This window comes from Echiichthys vipera, assembly GCF_963691815.1.
Source record: "Echiichthys vipera genome assembly, chromosome: 9".
NCBI lineage: Eukaryota > Metazoa > Chordata > Actinopteri > Perciformes > Trachinidae > Echiichthys > Echiichthys vipera.
In genome coordinates this window covers 28299156-28318221 of record NC_139834.1, presented here as the reverse complement: position 1 = coordinate 28318221, position 19066 = coordinate 28299156, and the positions used below count along the sequence as shown (strand labels likewise).

The 19066-nt window shown below is 43.7% G+C and overlaps 1 protein-coding gene across 5 annotated transcripts in view; it reads right to left on the bottom strand.

The window, feature by feature from the left end:
* The window catches only part of tns2a (tensin 2a), a 63229-nt gene that overhangs the window by 31537 nt on the left and 12626 nt on the right, over nt 1-19066 (bottom strand). For all 5 annotated transcript variants that reach the window (XM_083920067.1, XM_083920069.1, XM_083920068.1 and 2 more), the window contains exons 2-3: nt 11348-11453; nt 10140-10177 (exon numbers count right to left, since the gene is read on the bottom strand). In XM_083920067.1, coding sequence (XP_083776193.1) covers nt 10140-10177; nt 11348-11453 — 144 coding nt within the window. The remainder of the gene's footprint in view (nt 1-10139; nt 10178-11347; nt 11454-19066) is intronic.

The following is a 19066-nucleotide window of genomic DNA, read 5'->3' as shown; positions in this document are numbered from 1 at the left end:
GGCATCCTTAAAGGTATTTTTCCATGTGTATCTTTCCGAGCAGAATGAATATAGTCATAACAAATGATCATAGAAAATATCTATGAAGATACAACAGGTAAAAAACCCACTGAAATGCCATTGGGGATGGGGACAGTGCCCCTACAGTGCTTGTAAAGTGCTAATTACTTAAAATGGGCATGCACATTTTAAAGTTATACAAAGCATGTGGTCACGCTTTACTGTGCAATGACCAAGATGGGAGAAAACAACATAAACTGAACTGCATCGAGAATTCATAATTAACCGAGCAGATAATAAGATGTGCCAAGAAGTAACCAGTCCAGACCTTGAACCTATATACTCCTTGGTTACATATGGACGCAGCACTCATGCAGCGTTTCCTTTGATGGTAAGCCTTAGGCTCAATAGTCTTCCCATTCCTTGAGCTCTCTTGGGAGAGCCAATCAGGACGCACTGATGAAAGACGCAACGAATCAGCAGTGGAAACTGACGCCGGCCGTGACCTTGTGTGCTTTAATTATCACCATCCTCTTTAGCGAGCGGGCTTGACGTGAACAGGGCGCAGACCCAGGAGAGCAATTTCTTCTTTGAACAGTGGTAATGCGATCTACTGTAGCACCTACACCCAACTGACCCAGCAAAGTACTGAAGACACAAACGATTGCAACAAAGCCAACTACTGCCACGCTACTTTGTCAGTCTGACATCTTCCACCCTGTTGCTGCTCGATCAGTACTGGAAACTGGACTTTTTTTGTCTTGAGGTTGGACATTGACCTCGAATAATTAGGGTCAGGATAGCCCATTGGTCAGTGGATATGCTAAAAACAAATGAGGTTTTGAAAAATTCAAAATTAAGTGTGTTGAGACTCGAGGTTGGCAATTACATGCTCTGATTTAGGATAATTCCACATCCACCTGTTGAATGAAGCTCTTATGGTCAATGTGGGTGGAAAACACTTCCCTTTCCCACTCTGTACAACACTCTGTGTTGCGAAGCCTAGAGGGGATAGGGGAGCGATTTGGTTGACAGAAATCCCCCTTTACTAACTTACTGCAGTTGTCCTGGAATGTCAACCAATGAGAAATAGTTTGGAAAGTTGTTTGTCATGTGGGTTATATGTCGGTTTGGAGAGGACCTCTGTAATAGCTAACACAATACACAATATCACACTCTTGCAGTGGAACATCTCTGTCTAGGTCTTAGCTTCAGAAGACTAGCAAAGCATGTGAGGTGTCACCAATACGACATCTTCAATAGCTGAACTTTGACAGAAATGTGATTCTAAGACTTTTTCATGTACGTCCGGCGGTCCCAGATGCAGATGGTCTCTCTTGTGCACAAACCTGAAGGACTCATTTTACGGCAGGTTTGAGAGTTACCTGGCTTAGCTTTATGACCATCCTTCAAATGCGCCCCACATGTCTAATGCCTCTTAATCACGACAAGGTGGACTTCATGAGAAAACCAGAAAGTACCCAGCCTAGCACAAGGGGACTTCAAGGCCACGGCTAAGCAAGAACAACACCTATAGGTGAAGCGCTTCTATCCTCTGGACTCAGGAGTGCCGTATCACACTTTTACTGCTTTTCTGTGTGAGGCCAGCCAACAAGGCGTTTATCTGTGTTTTCTTTCTTTCTTTCTATTTTATTTTTCTCCCTGTTCCGCACATGTTCTCCTCTCTCTCTCTCTCTCTCCCTTTGTCTCTTGTTCCCACACTTTCTTTTGACCCCGAAAGGAAAGAAAGGGGTCTCTGTCTCTGGCTTTTTCACTTTTGCTCCAAGCAGCTGAGAGGGAGTCTGAACATATCACAGGTCACACGGGTCCCTGTGGTGGAGCTTTAATGACCGAGTCGGATGCAATTCCCTCTTATGGAGCTGAGGGTCAACACTCTTTTGACTACACGTGCGCTCGTAAAGCAATGCAGATGCGACATACAAACAGCACTGCACACGGAGGGTTTTTAGGTACACGTAGAAGGCCGAAGCACATGTGCTGTTCTCATCCACCCATCTTTAGCCTCCCCAGCCAAACAAGGGCTGAAAGCTTGAGGCCGGACAAAAATAAATGTGGGTAAATAAACAACGCAGGAAGACATGGGTGGGGAGGGGATTGGGAGGGATCAACAATGGAAAAATCTCCTGTGAACCAACCAACACGAGGCATTATTACAGATATTCAGTCCTTGCCTCCCTCTGCGGTTGAGCTTCCCTCTGCCATTCATCCTGTTGATAAGTAGGCACGGACACAGCGTTTTCTCCTCTTCAGCATCAACAGTGTTTACCATGGGCACAAGAATGCAATCGCATCATTCAGACAGACACTGTGCATTATCGACAGCAGCTTTAGGGCTCATAACCCTCCGCAGAGCACCATCGCTCACAGACGGCTCTGCGGTGAAAGTCTTTATTGTGCTCCTGTGAATTTTGAAAGTCAGTACAAATCATTTACCCTGGAAACCACTAGGGAAGTCACAATGTGAGATTTTGATATCACAATTATTTTCAGAGGAAAAGTTGCAGTTTTTTCACGATTATTAATCAGGGAATTTATTATTGGACACTACGGAAGAAAAAAGACACACAAGCGTTCTTTTGGTCCTGTATTTAAAACATGTCAGACTAATTTATATTTAACATAGAGGGCTCCACGCATGGTCTTAAAACTGGAGTTACATTCAGGCAACTACTACATACCCTACTAGATTCAGGAACAGAAACACGTTGTGAACTACTTCAGCTGAGTTTAAACTGTTTTGGCCAAGTTTAGTAACATTACAATTGCTAGTTGTTGTGTTTTTTTCCTTTAACCTTGACTTGAAGCATAAAGAGGGAGATTATCTGGACATACAAGCGTTGGACCCGTTGCTGTCACTTTTAGACGGCACGCTTTGCAAACTTTGATATCCATCTTCTACAACAACTCCCTGCTTGTTCCGCAGATATCCAAAATGCTCCCACGCTGCTGATTTAAGTCATTTTTTGTCAGATACGAGGCTTGAATGTCAGGTCTCTCTTAGTTGGTCACATGACGACTCTCTCACACACAAACAAACGATCAAAAAAGATGCGGGAGGCGATTTCAATGCACACACACACACACACACACACACACACAACGTGACTTACAAGATGGCTTTGCACAGGGCAACAATGCAGAAATCAGGACACTTAAGATTTAACAGTCTCTACAGTTCTCACGGTTATGAAACTGTGACGCTATGTGAACACGGTCATGATCGCGGATCTAATCGGTTAATTCCGAAATCCCTACATATCATTAAAATCTGTGAATCATGTCCTGCACCAGTGGGGGTGTCAAAATTTCAGATTACTGGTAACAGAGATATCCAAATGGCCTCTTCTTGTTAGATTGAAGGCAGGCCAAACCCACTGGCCAATTAGTGTGGCTTACACCCCCGCTGGTACACACACACACATGCGCGCGCACTTGCAAACACTCACACACACACTGTGGGCTGGCAGCTTCCCAACTTGGCTAACTCAGTTGTCACGCTTATGGTTTTAAGTCTCATCAACACTACTCACTCACTTGTTCATTCCCCTGCTCAGCCCACGCTCGCTTGCACGCACACACACACACACACACACACACACACACACACACACACACACACACACACACACACACACACACACACACACACACACACACACACACACACACACACACACACACACACACACACACACACACACATCTTTAACTCAAACCATCCCAGCCTATCTCAGCTCTTAACAGAGATGTCTGTGATAAAGTGGCGACTCCTTTAGTCAGGAAGGACAGTCATAGTCTCTGTAATGTTATAACTGTTCCAACACTTGGATTCTGTTATCCTGAATGACTCACACTGACTCCATGCGTATTTGGCGAAGTGCAGAGCCTGCAGGAGGGAAACCAGAGGTCTGGGCTCAAGGCCACAAAACTCTTACCAGAGATTACTCACTTACTGATGGCACTCGGACCCACCACCTATTGTAAATTCAGAAGACTGCTTACAGTAAACATTTGAATTAATGTTTCAATATCTAAACTTTTTGTTGTTGTTTTGCCTTGAAAGTGGTACAGCCTTGGCACTGAAAACTGCTAGACACTAAGCTGTGGCCGACGTGTTTTACATGTGAGTGACATGTTCCTATAGTGTCATAACTGCAACAATCTGCAAGAGATCTGACCCAGAGGTTTCCTTCTGACAGGAAGTCTGTAGGGTGAAGGGGATGTTGGGTCAGCTGTGATGCTTGAGCTGCGTGTTGGGAAAACACGGACTGTGGTGCATTGCTCCATCATTCGATCTCACATCACTTCCTTTGTTCTGTTTCTGTTAGCCACACAGAAATACAAGTAGCCTAGCTTAAAACTAGCTTGAAAATGGCCCCAAAGAAAGAACAGGGGTTAAACTGTACAGAACAGTATCAGAGAAAGACGGTTTCCCCTTCACTGTCGCTCTTTCATCGAATGCATTTGCTTTACTTAAAATACAGAGGGGCCTCGGGAGCAGGACTCTAACCACAACTATCCTGATGAAAGGCTTTTACGTTAGAAAAACATCCACGGGGTTATGTTGCTCTTCCTCTCATCCCTACATCCTCCCCCACTTCCGCTCTATCTATCTGTACTTGATTGTACATCCTTTTCTTGTAAAGAGGAGCAGGCGGTGCAGACAGTCCAGTGATCAGCCTCATGTGAAATGTATTTTGACATGTTCAGTGGATAAGGACGAGAGACACGGAGGAATCAGGGGAAGCAGGGATTGTAATTACTGCGATACACAGTTCTGCCATCATACACCGTCTGTAGGATGGTTTATCACTCAACCATTTTTCCAGTCAGTACTATTAGAGTTTATGTCTGTTAGTCTGCTCATCAGCCACTCACTAAAATGAATAATAACACAAGTATCAGACAGTCTGCCAATGGAAGTGGTAAAATCAAGTTAATGGAGCAACTTAATTAGAAAGCCTGGAACACAAGGCAAATAACCTGCATTTGGATGAGAGACTGGAAACTGTTTGTAGCAGGTAACCTTGTAATGCAGACACATCCAAATAGTTTGTTCATGGATTTGGGTTACATAAAATGAATACAATTACATAATATTGTGCCCTGTGCAGTAAAGATAATACTGTAAGTCCAGAAAGATTTATAGTTTTAATAGTCGATCAAAGTTGCAATTTTTAAATGTCAAGATCTACAATTACAAATGTATATTTCATGAAATAACATCTCAACACGCTGACCGTAAAGTTTAAGCTAGCTAACTCACAAATGTCCTCACCTATACTTAAAGTTAATTAAGTAACATGGCAACATGACAAAAAGGAAACCAGGTTCTTTGTTAGTGTCTGGTATTAACCGGGTGTCCGTGTTTTCACTCTTATACTTGGCCAAAAATGGTTTATAAGCGTTGCTTCCTTCCATCCCCTTTTCAGACTGTATGTGTAAATTGTTAATTCTTCTTTTTTTCTCTTCTCAATGTGTTGTTTTTTTTTTTTGTTTGTTTTTTTCTCATCTTTGGATTACAAGTCTGAAATAAATGAATAATACAATACAATACAAAAATGGTTTCGTGAAGAAGAACCACCACTCTCTACTGTTATTGGTGGTCATAAAATACCCACAGATGTTGAGTTTAGATGATTGCTCGTGTTAAGTTCAGGCAGCTAGCTAACAGGTAGCTCAGCTGTTGTCGAGTGTAAATGACGGACAGATGGTGAACAAGATGTCTGGATCCCTCTGTTAAAACTACGAGCAAAACACATCATTGTTTTGAGTTGAACTCGACTGGACTGAGACCTCCAGGTTTCAGGCTGTGAAGCAGGCTGTGCAGCAGGCTGTCCTGTCTGGCAGCATGTTAAGCTAACGGTTATGTAGCTCAAGCAGCTAAGGTGTGAGGGGAGAGTGGAGGTTACACAGTCCAGTATCAAATAAAGCCATTTCTAAATGCCATTATATTTGAGTATTATTGACTGAAGTCGAGTACAACACTAATGTACTATCTTAATAAATGTGAGCTAAAAAGGTATTTATTTGTATAGAAAACAAGTTTTTTGGGGTATAACCCTGGAACGGTTAGCTGCATTATCTGATTCTTTTATCTGTGACTTAGCTAAAGTACTCACAGTTTTAATACTCTTTAGACGACTTTGTCCGCCTGTGGTTAAATAGAAAATAATCACAATTTACATTGCATTAGCTTGGTGACGGAAACTGCAATTGGATATATTCCTGAAATTGTTCAGCCTTTGAAGACAGAGACAGACTGTGAGCAGAGTTTTTCTTCCCCTGACCAGCGGAAATGCCTCTTCTTGCCTAATTAGACAGACAGGCCAGTCAACTTGTCAAGGGCTGTGTTTCGCTAATGTTAATCCTTCCTCCTCCCACTGTTCCCCTCCTTCCCCTCCATCTCTTTGCCCCTGGGCCCCAGTCACTCACTCACTCTCTCTCTCTCTCTCTCCCTCCCTCCCAATTCCCTGTGGACTTGATTTTCCACTTGGGATCCAAGATAAGGAAGAACTGTTCTCTGAGAGAAGGAAGGACATGCCAAAATCAAACTGTTTATGGCTTTCTGTTTGTGTGTTAGAGTCTCTGCGTGTCTTTAATAGAATAGAGATGAGTCAGCTGGAGGCTGTTGACCTTGTGGGCTAAGAGTAGGCAACATAATAACACAAGAGAACAAGAAAACATCTACCACCTATAATCACCAATCATTCTCTCTGTGAGGGGAGTTTGAGAATTAAGCGAGGGTTTTTCCAGAGAACTGGAGCTGACACATTGACTGGATACTGGACGGCGTGGTAATGACTAGACATTTCAATGAGCTTACGACTCTGGACTCTGGGTAGAGATGTAAATAGCAGCCTGAGGAGAACAGGATGGCTCACAGATGACAGGGGGCAGACCTCCAGATGTGTGAGCGTGCATAAAAACACGGTACATATGCTCCAGGAGGAGGGTAAAGGTTGATCCTTACACAAGGTTATAGGTAATAACTGCCAAATGTGAACGGTGTGCAAGTGGGATAACACCTTGAGCTAATAAGACTCGTAGCACTGGTAACACAGGTAGGAAGAGATATTTAGCCACAAACAACTCTAGAAGGAAGGTTAAGTCGATCGGCAAGGTGGGCACACAGCTGGGATCTGTTATTTAGATATATAAATGTCTCTGTCGTAACAAAATAAATACGCATTTTTAGAATTTACATGACAGATTGGTGCCATCCCAGCTCCATCCTGCCTCAGATTTCCCCCTACACACAAGGTTAGATAAGAGCTGAGATGGACACAGCAGCCAGACCCCCTCCCCCCCGCCCTGCCTTATCCGACCTCTCCCTTCCTGGGCAGCGGCGATGGATATCTCTGTCCAACAAGCAGTCAACAATCCCGCACCAGACAGGCACAGGGTGGCTAATAAACAACATCCTGCTCCTCTGTGAAATCAATTTTCACGTAAAATGGGCTTCTACGTGTATAGTCTTTTAGTTATTCAACACTTTTCGAGTTATTTAAAGTCAATATTAATAAAATTATCTGTACCGAGGGATGGATTCATATTATCTCTTCAGCTCTTTTTGTCTCTCCGTCCAAGTACACCTCCCCAGCCTCGTATTTCTACAACGCAGCAGTGCCGTGTTCTCCATTGTTTGAACAGATCTGAGTTTTTAAAAAACAACGTAATTGTCCTTTAACCTCTTTCTTATCGATGAAAAAGGTGTCTAACTGACGAAAGAGGTGATCGTAATTGTTGCCGTTGTGTCTGTTTTGTTTCAAAAGAGCGGTTGGACCCGGAAATCGTATTTTGAAAGGGCGTAACGTCAGGCTTAACAGCCGGATAGCTTCATATTGAGCGTATTTTACAAAAAGCTACTCTAACATAATGAAACATGCAGAGTGTATAGCCCCTTTCACACCTTCACTGCAAACCTGAAATCATCTGGACATCACCTGGTGGGTCTGTATGTGAGAACACAAATGTCTGATTCAATCAGAGCGGGTGTCAAATTGAGTTTACCTCCAAGCTCTCTAGTAGAAAGACGAAAGTTTGTCCTCTGAGTGAGCTCGTGTGAATAGGGCCACTCATTCTCAGGTGAATTCACAGAGACTGAATGGGCGTGTTGATGACATTTGCATCATGCGTCGGCCAACAATGGAGGAAAACAAACCTCAGACGGTGAAGATTTACACAAATACGGCAACGAAAACATCGAACTGGAGAGATATCGGGTTACAAGAACTTCCTGTTGTGTGCTGCATGTGTGAAATAGAGTCTCCAGGCCTGGTTCTCCTGACATTGTCCGGGTTTTATATGTGAAAACAACTTAAGTGAATGTCCTACACTGGAAGCTTTTTTTAAATAAAATAAAATCTAAGAAAATCTATCTTCCTTTATATCAAACATAAGATTAACATACCCAGAAGTAAACCAACGTGTGAACCCTAAAAAAAAAAAAAAATCCTACGTCACAAGCTTAAGTGAAAAGCCTGATTCTACTTTTTATGACATGTAGCTGTTGTTCAAAGCCATCCTTTCATCTGTGGACTCATCTTCACGGCTCTCATCTCGTCGGATAAAAGACGAGAGGATGGAGCGACGCTAAAGGAATGAGGCTCCTCTTTGCCACATGCCTTCGCCCTTGGCTTCATGGCTTTCGCCTGCTGCCTGCCAAGCGCCCTGCCTCAGCCTCTACCCCCTCTTCATCACTTCGGCCATGGCTGGCATTCTCGCCCTCTGCATCCCTCTGTCTATTCATTACACCATCCCCTCCATCAATGATCCTTTCACAGAGGCAGCAGTGTGGGGTTGGAGCACGGCTTGCAGCTCTTTCTGAGGAATTCAACTGAGCGACCTTCATATTAGCAGAGATCTTGAGACTTCTGCCCTCATAGAGTCACTGTCACGTGTCTTTTCACACATCACTGGCAAAACACTCTACTAAACAGCTTATCGACATGTTATTCCTATATTCCTAGAGTTATTCCTATATAGTTTATACACTAGGCAAGATTAGTGACTTAGGGCACACTTATACTCCATCCGTACCGTGCCCAAACAGGTTATACGGGTAAAGTCTAGTTAGTTTGACCAGTGTGAGTGCAACTGTACTGCGCCTAGCTGCGGTTTACTGCAGATTTGGTTGGATGAAAAGATTCAAAAACAGTCGACAAGACGCACAAAAACTCAGAGGTCTATGGAAAGATTTTTAAACAAAGCGACGCATCGCCATGACGTCAATCAAAGTGTGTGACGTGTTACGGCGTGATGACGTATAGGCAGCAAGAAGCATTCGCGCGAGGCCCAGGTAGTGTGAGTACAAACGGGCCTGGAGGGGGGGACAAGGACCCTAAAGCAGGGGGCGCGGTGCGGAAGGACAGTGTGAGTGCGCCCTTAGCATCTGGGCTTAACCTTGAATTAGAGGGGTCGTGGTGATGGCCGGTGATAACACTGTCCACTTCAAACAGTGATTTATTTATATCAAGTTGTATTCATTTAATGAAACTCCATCATGTAAGACTCAAACAACAAGATAATAAGAAAAATATGTCACCTATGGTTATTAATGTTATATATATGTACAGTTTGAATCCTCTTTTGGTTCTCAAGTAGCATTATCTTTCCATGTTATGTTGTATTTTTCTCATGTTTATCCACTTCTCCTCAAAACCATAATTGTTTCCTTCTCATAGTTACCACAGTCAACTAAATGCGTTGCACATTTGGCATCATTATGTTCTCATCCCCCTTAGTGTCAGTTTCCTTTATTTATTGTATTGCAGCGGACCCCGCAACCCCCCTAGTCGGGTTTCCATCCAAATGTAGCGCAACTGTGAACCACGTAGAGAAAAAAGGTGAAAGAAAATGCAAATGGATGTTTCCTGTTTCCATGACACTCGGTCACATTGTATTTTTGCAATATTTCAAACAATTTTTCCAATTTGCGGTTCCCATGTCCCACCGTTATGGTGGATGGAAATGCGCATGGTAATCTGCTGTGCAGTGGGTGATAAAGGTGTATTTTCTTTTCCGGAGCTGGCAAATTTACTGACTCTATTGCAACTGCTTCTTCTTTTTATTTTGAGGCCGTGCTCAGAAGGTGTGTGTGTGAGGTGGACCCTTACCTTGGCCTCACACTTCCTGTGGGTGGCTGTCTTGCAAACTAAAAGGAATGAGAGTAGGGAAGGAGGGAGGGAAGTAAAGAAAGACATCAAATGAGCACATGAATTTAGTGTACACATGAAGTATTAAGGTCCCCATCTGTAGGACCATACTTAAACACTAGATCTGTTGTGTATTTCCACTGCAGACACAATCCTTAAATGTAGTCTGGTTGACACTACATTGTAATAGTTGTGTCATCCACGTCAGTAGCGTGTTCTTAGTTATTTCATTTCCTACTGCTCAAGTGTAACGAACAGATCTCAACTCAACCACACTGCTTTGTGTACGCAACAATAATCTTTATTTGATGTTATTGCATGTCTACAGTAGCCTTGACCATCCTGATCTCACAAGCTCCATTGTATTTTACTCGCAGATCAGTCTGGTAACATGCGGAGAAAATTTGGAGAAGTTTGCCACGAACCAATCAACGTTGGTTTGGAGGCAGATTTAAGTGTGAAGAAACAAGAAGTGACTGTTCAGTGTAAACAACATGGCGGCTTCCGCGGATGACATGAGCGTAGCTATCAAGCAAGCCGCTCACTAATGCTTTTTTCTATTGGATCCTTCTGCTGGAATATGGACCGGGCACTTGTAATTGTGAACTGACTTTCTGAGCTTTGCCTAATCGCTGTTAGTACGTGATAAGCTTTGTTGATCTGATTGGTCGATTTGGCCCGTATGTTGGGGATAGACAAATGGTTTATTCAATCAGCAACCAGTATTTTCGCCCCTTCCCAAAAGATCTCCAAACGAGAGTTTCCAGATTGATATGCTGAGCAAATGAGAATCATGCGAATCAATTCATCAATTCAACTTAATATCATCCTTCTGTATTACCTTGCAAGTAATCATTGCATCCTATTGCTTACATCCTAAAGGTAAACACACACCGAGATTCTGTGAAAACATTAGTGCCTGTTTTTGTGGGCTTACAATGAAAACACATCAGGATATGCAAATATCCTACTTTGTGTCAACGCGTGATGAAACTCTAGAAAAGCAGTTACTCTGTCAATTTTGCACATATTTGGCACCTGCACTTCTTTTGTGACAGTGTGCTGTCCGCTGCACGCTTCAGCGATCCAATGACACTCGCTACGTGACACAGCTGGTGTGTGCTGGTCAAACAGTACCACTAACTACAACACCTGCTTGCAACATTTACCTCTGCAGAAGGAGCCGACGTTGTCGACGTTCTGACGGCACACGCTGCACTGACGCTTCTTCTTGAAGGTCTTTTCCTTGAAGACGTGGGGCTCTCCCTTCCCCCCCTGCATACACACACACAAACACATAAGGGAAAATGAGATTCACACTCAGAAACTCGATACAGGACCAGACGTGGCAACGCAGTCTGTGGAGCTGCCCGGTCTCAGAAACAATGCCAGAATCCTTTGACCTCCATCCAAGAGTTTGATTTGGTTAACCCTCTGTACACTTCCATCTGACAAGAAAGTGGACTTCCCAAAGAAGAAAACAAAGTAATGGCATGTGAGTTAGCTTTACCATGTCAGCTTTACCATGTGTGTAAGACAAACCAGGGTGTATAGTATGTATGTGCACTGTGGCTACATCCATTCTCTACTCCCTTTGCCTCTTGAACTTCTCTTCTGGTTGTGTAACAGTCTTTGTGGTTCCCGCCCATACCACACTGTAATCCTTAATGTGTGTGTGTGTGTGTGTGTGTGTGTGTGTGTGTGTGTGTGTGTGTGTGTGTGTGTGTGTGTGTGTGTGAAGGTTTGGGAAAGAGCAAAAAGAGCAAATGTTTTGGTCGAGAGTAAGTAAAAGAAATCAACCACTTTTCTTTCTCATGCCTAAACTGTATTGTCACATGTTTCATTGTGTGTGTAGTGTACATCAGTGTGTGTGTGTGTGTGTGTGTGTGTGTGTGTGTGTGTGTGTGTGTGTGTGTGTGCGCAGTAGCCATTCCCGCCCAGTGCCTCTTTGTTTCCCAACATGGGATCACATCCACAGATGACTGGGCCTGATGCGACTCTGCGGAGGCTTTGAACATGAGAAGAGAAACAACCCAGGGCTAAGTATGGGGATTGCCTGGCAATTTTGCTTGCCTGGATACATAACAGGAGGAGGAACATACGTGGGGGGTGGGCATGTGAACATACAGTGTGTGCAATGTCATGCTGAGAGGAAGCACACATATTGTGGAAAGTGGTGGGTGTCCAGTCAAAAGTGGAGCATTTGTGTCTCTATGTGAGAAATCTGTGAACAAATATGAGCACACACACCTTTAACACAACTTTATCACCGTGAGAAAACAGCTAAATGTGAGCATCATAATGCTCAGGCTACTCAGTGTCCACGTTTCCATAGCTTTGGATACTTAAACTCATACACACACGGAGGGTATTTTTGTTTTCTCTTTGTGCCTTTCCCCTTGGTAACAAAGAAATGGTGCTGTTTACACACTTTTTTCCATTATCCCGCTGCTCTGACTCTGTTCTAGGGACTGGACAGTGTTTGGACAGCTGCCTGCCTGGCATCACCCTCTGCCAGTCGTGTTAAGCGGCTGCTGGCCAGCTCCAGTACAAGTGTATCACGACCGCAGCACCCTGGATGGTGGAAGCAGACTGGGTGGGTGGCTCAGGGGCTGGTGGTGGTGGTGGTGGTGGGCTGTTATATAATACGGTGTGGTCGGGGGATTGACATCTCTCCCTAAAGCTGTGTAGTCATTTAATTTCTGTTTGAGTCAGTACGACTTGGCCTATTCTCGTTCAGACTTTTCTCACAGTAATGATATTTAATATTTCTCCACAGTTTCTTATCTCATCTTGATCCTGTGTTGATAAATCTTGTATATGGCTCTGCTTCCTTACTCCACGTCCACCCTTTCCTCAACCCTAAGCATAATAATGCTGCCTCACCTCATGACCAATTTAACTACCTCATGTGTAACTTGGTCATTAGCTCCGGATGACGTGCTCCTTTTGTTTGGCCGACAGCGGGGAAAACTGGTAGATTTTAGATTTTAGATTTTTTACCAAAACCAGTCGGCAGTAAAGCAAATACATCCTTTTTTTGAAGTAAACTTGCCATTGAAATCATTTTTTTACAACTGCAGTGACAGCTGCATCAACGGGTAGTGGTTGCTGCACTTCGGTGGCCGCCATGTTGAATGTAAATTGTCCACACAAAGCTACTTCTCTGTCGTCACCGTGTTTAACCAGCCAATAGCGTGCCAGGTGAGAAAAGACAGCTTGGTGATTGGATCCAGAAGAAAGGGATAGGAAACAGGAGGAATAGACCTGCTCTTTTCAAGACCCCGGTGTAGGCGAACTCAAATCGCCTGCAGATGGGGGTGGGGATACCCAGTCCACAAACATATATAAGTGTTTTAATTAATACAAAGAAAGAAATAATTGTAAATTCCACATTCTGTCATCTAATATTTTATTCAATTTCTTTCAATGATGTTATAGTTTTGGGGCGGCAACCGTAGGGTCGCTGGTTCAAGTCCCTGTGTGGACCATGTATGGAGCGTGGACTGGTGGCTGGAGAGGTGCCATTTCATCTCCTGGGCACTTCCGAGGTGCTGTTGAGCAAGGTACCGAACCCCCAACTGCTCGGGGTGCTGGTCACTGGCAGCCCCCTCGCTCTAAAGTCATAGTTTTGTTATAGTGACAACACTACTATGAACTGCAATAATCTTCTGAAGCGTGTGTGTATAGGCATGCATGTGTATACACACGGGGCCCACGGTGAGTTTAAAAAAAGCAACCGGTTACTGTCAGCTAAACCGCAGTGGTGATGTGGGCTGAGAGATAAACATTCAGATGAGAGGTTGGCAGCATTCTTCCTGTTTCAGACACAATCAAGACCTCTATATGGTCCAACCACAGGCAATCATGGTCAGACAGCGATACACCACTCTGCTACTGAATGCTCTATAGGCTCTCATGGATTGACACCAATATAAGCTGTTATACTCTGGTCCATGTGACGGGACTGGATGGTAAATCTTCACTGATAAAACCACTTTATATTTCATGCAGCTGACAGCAGTTGGAGTTCTGCAGCACCCTGGGGGCCTCGGGGTAAAGGCGCTGACCATGAACCGCAATATCCCTGGTTTGTTTTCGGGTGAGGTTGCTGCTTTCCTTATTAACTGTCACCTCTCTATTTGGCTATCCACTAAAGGCATGTTGAAAAGAAATAATTATATTAATATATATATTTTCTCTGTCAAAGGCAACTTGAATAGTGTTTAGCATTACCACTGATTTTTCCAAAAGACTGCAGGGTTGATCTCTTCAATACCACATCCAGAATAAGTGTGTTGTATAAAGAAATATCTAGCTAAAGAACTAAAAAAAAATACTTTTTTTAGTTTTAAAAAGAAATAATCATGTTGTTGAGGTCCAAACAGTAGGTCTATTTTACGTCCAAGCAAACTTGATGACGTCAAAAGTTCAAAAGAAGTAAATTTATCTACTTGGTTGAGTGTTGAGACACAATATTCTGTTCAAACCAGAGCTAGTGACATTTTTATGTTGACAGTTATCAAGTTAGTTAGTTCAGAAGTGTTAGCACGATGCTAGAAAGAAAAAGAAGCACAAACTTTCAAAGATACAAAAAAAATAGAAGTCAATGAGCAAATCTGTGGCTATTTGTTCAGTTACATAAATGACCCATATGCTAAAAAGTATGTGCTAGCCATATTGTTAGCCAGCTCAGCTAGCCACTTGGCTTTATCCTACAGAGTCACTAAGCCTTTTTTTACGTTCTGTTATCAATGTAGCTAATTGAAATGACAGCATAAGAATTAAGCTCAGTGTTCTTTCTGGTCATTTCAACTAGCTTGTGCTGTCGTAAAGGGTAATAAACCTGTCCTCAAACAAAAAACAACCTTATAGGACTGTGCAAGCAGCTCCTAAAGTCCTATATTTACATTTGTTGTTAGGCTCTGACCGCTAATTGCCGCAGCAATTACCTCTCGAGCAAATGAGGAAGTAAGGAGACATAGTTACAAGAGCCCCAAACTTTGCGTAAGGAGAAAGGTTGGGATGGTGGATGAGTCACACAAACACAGGACTGTCACCCAGGTGACCAGAGTTTGTGTCCTGTGTGAAACCAAAAGTCCATGGTGACATTTTCTTAAGTTAACCAACTTCTGCTTGTGACATAGTTCCGGTTGTGACTAAATTTAAGCCAATCCATGATCCTTCTCTAAGCTAAGCATGTGTTTTTTAACTATGTAGTTTCGTTGCCCTAACGTATGTTGCAATTTCACAACATTGAATCCAACAGTCAACGTATTACTGTCGCATAATCACAAAACTGCCACCATGCGGCACCATGTTCACCGTATGTACAGTGCTGGGATAAAGCCTGATATGCACGCATGGCAGATGCACCATTGCTGCATCAGGAGCTTAGTGCCGCGCAAGACGATTGGTTTAACCAAATGAAAATAAGTCATATTTTCCTTGAATGACCATACTCTAACGCTGACAGCACATTGAGATAGGTCTGGCTATGGGAGACTATCAAGGAATAGGTACATTTTAACATTCACATGCACAGCAAACAGAAAAAGTTCCCTACAATTTTCAACTCTGCAGCCTCGACAGGACTTTGGTCCTATATCATGGGAAACCTACAGTACTACAGTAATGCATGTTCATGCATAATGATTGAGACAACTCTGCTCAACTTGGGAGTCCAGCAAAGTAACCCTCAGAGAAGGAGGTTTACAACAGCTGGAAGAGTGTATAAGCACTAAAAACAACGTGCGATGCTGAGCTCGGTCCCCAGGATAGTCATTACCCTCACCACTGTAATGGATAAAAAACATCTTCCCTTGGTAAAACATGTGTCATTTGGTGTTGAGTGAGCTAATAAATATACTGGTTAGATAATCTCTGCTGCGTGAGAGAAGAGGAGGAAAACAGAACAAAATGTTCAAAGGAATTAAACAATTCTTATCCATTTAGCGAGAAATGGACAAATTGATTTGTTCATTCATACTGTAGATGCACGTCTGCACAAGTTAAACAAACGGATCCATCTGCCATCACTGACTCATACCAAGTGAAAACCCTCACAAGCATACAGTACATGTGACCATTCAGGCTACAAAGCCTCCACCAGCTGGGACCTGCCGAAATTTCCACACAAGTGACACAAGTTGTAAACAGCTACCTGAGACCTCAGGAAGAGAAACTCACACTACACACACACAAACTGAACACAAACACTCACTCACGTGCAAACGTGTATCCCTGCAGACAGTCGATGGGAGCAGACAGCCTCCTCCCGTCCCTGTGTCCCCCCTTATGCCAGGGCAGACCCCACCTCCCCTACAACATCTGCTACGCACAAGAAGGTCCTTTTTCTAATATTTTTAGCTTTCTGGCATAAAAAGGGAACCAGAGGATTCTGGAGTCAAAGAAATGCTTTCTAACCAGAGATCCCTCCCCTTCCTCGATGCACGTCTGCCAGCCGTCACAGAACAGTAGCTGGATTGAATGAGGGAGGGGTTGGACACACATACAAGAGATGCACACACGGGCAGAGATGTATGCATACAAATGTAATAACAAATACACAGAAAGCATTCACGCAGACACACACACACACACACACACATCCCTGGAAACTCTCTTGCTCCTTCCCTGTTTTTTCTGTCTAAAAATAGTCCTGATATTTAGACAATGATGAGCATTGTGTGGGAGGGGCACATTACCCACTGCGGGCCTGGACGCTGTGACCTCAGCCTCAGCTGCAGATGGTCAGTGAGGGCACGCATCCAAAGAAGCCTCGAGGGGAAACTCTTCGTTCATGCTGATTTTGTCATTGGAAGAACTCAGCGGTTGTCTCATAATGGAACTTTGTTCTCGGATCTTTAGGTCATTATTTTCAGGCCAAGCACAGTCACTTCGCTTCACATCAGTTCTGCACAACCACAAGTCTGATCATTTGACCTTCTTTTCTCTATGTCATTCATTTTCTATTGCTTGAATGCGATTGTGAGTGTGGGGCAAACCGCATGACATGAAAACAAAAACACATATACTTACACCCCTACCCGAACACCTACAGGTGTACTTTGAAGTTTCATCATTTTTTGAAATTGCCACATTTTAAAGATGTAATCAAAAATGTTTGTCGTCATATTTATCAAATGCAATCTAGGTCGATTATACAGTAGTCACCTATTTTTTTCCAATCTGATAAGGTAATCAGTAATCCAGATTACATGTTATCAGTAACTGCCTAACCCTCATGTGTAACATGGGATGAATCATACGTCACATCGGTAGATACTGCCTGTCATGACCCAAAGAACGAGGTCGCGGGTACAAGCGGCTGAAATGGGTTTTCTCAGGAGGGTGGCTGGCGTCTCCCTTAGAGATAGGGTGAGAAGTTCAGCATCCGTGAGGAACTCGGAGTAGAGCCGCTGCTCCTTTGCGTTGAAAGGAGCCAGTTGAGGTGGTTCGGCCATCTAGTAAGGATGCCCCCTGGGCTCCTCCCTGGGGAGGTGTTCCAGGCACGTCCAGCTGGAAGGAGGCCTCGAGGAAGACCCAGGACTAGGTGGAGCTAGGTGGATCTCATACTTAGTGGACTGCAATAACAGGGGACATTATTTGGTCCTTAAACAATTTACAGACGCTCTGTAACCCTCAGTTTCAATTCAAATGCCCTGAGTCTTCTTTTTTTTTATGACATGAACGTTTAATATCCATCAGAACAAGCCAAAAGTTTGTAATATCTGCTTATTACACTTGGTTTTACTCATTACTACACAAACAGCCATTCAGTGGTGGTGTGTTTGAGACCCCTTGTGTACTTAAATCCCACCCTCCATTGAGAGTGTCTCACATGGGTCTGGGTATGGGTTCCTGCATCATTTGTTGGCATCAAGGCCAGTGTGTGTGTGTTTGTGTGTGTGTGTGTGCGTGTAGTAAGAAATGTGTGTCCGTTCATTTGTATGTGAGTGTACGTGTGTGTCCAGAGGGTGGGACAGGCAGTGGAAGGAACAGAGACTGCCTGTTCCCGAGGTGAAGTCAGCGTGCCGCCGTGATACACTTCCGTTCGCTAGGACTCCTGCTGACACACACACACACACACACACACACACACACACACACACACACACACACACACACACACACACACACACACACACACACACACACACACACACACACACACACACACACACACACACACACACACACACACACACACACACACACACACAAACACACAGAATGGACTCATTGGTCCAGCAGCACCGTCAACATCCCCTGCTGCAGTTGTTGATATTTACTGGCAAAAAGCACCATCTGTTTTGCCTTATAATGTTACCCATGTACTGTGAAGCGGCCTCAGTGAGTGGATGACATCATCCGGCGGTGATGATTAAGTGATGGTTCAGCGTGTTAGTTAAGACCAGATCACACTGCAGCCTCAGACACATGCCTCACAGGAGAAGATGCCAATCATTTGCATCCATTCTGGTTTTATTGCTGCAGGATTTTCCAGGTGAGAGTGAATGACTGCTACTGTAGATCTGGACTCAGTGTAATTGCATCTGGCACAGGGGAATGTGAACCAGGCTCTGTTTCAGCCTCTCAGCTTGGCAGTGAACAGGGGGCGTCCCAAGTAAACACAGCATGTGAAAAAGCACATCGTGGACCATTTCTGGACCATCAAACCTCTTAGTTACACCCAATAATTAGAACTATAGAATACGTACAGTACACTGAATAGAACAACAGGATTGTACTGCTAGGTATCCGGCTTTTAAGACTGACGTTACACCCCTTTTAAAAAACTATTTCCGGGTCGAAATGCTCCGTCGAACAAAACCGAACCTGTGAACATTTTACAATCCGAAAGAGCGAGGTCGCGAGTACAAGCG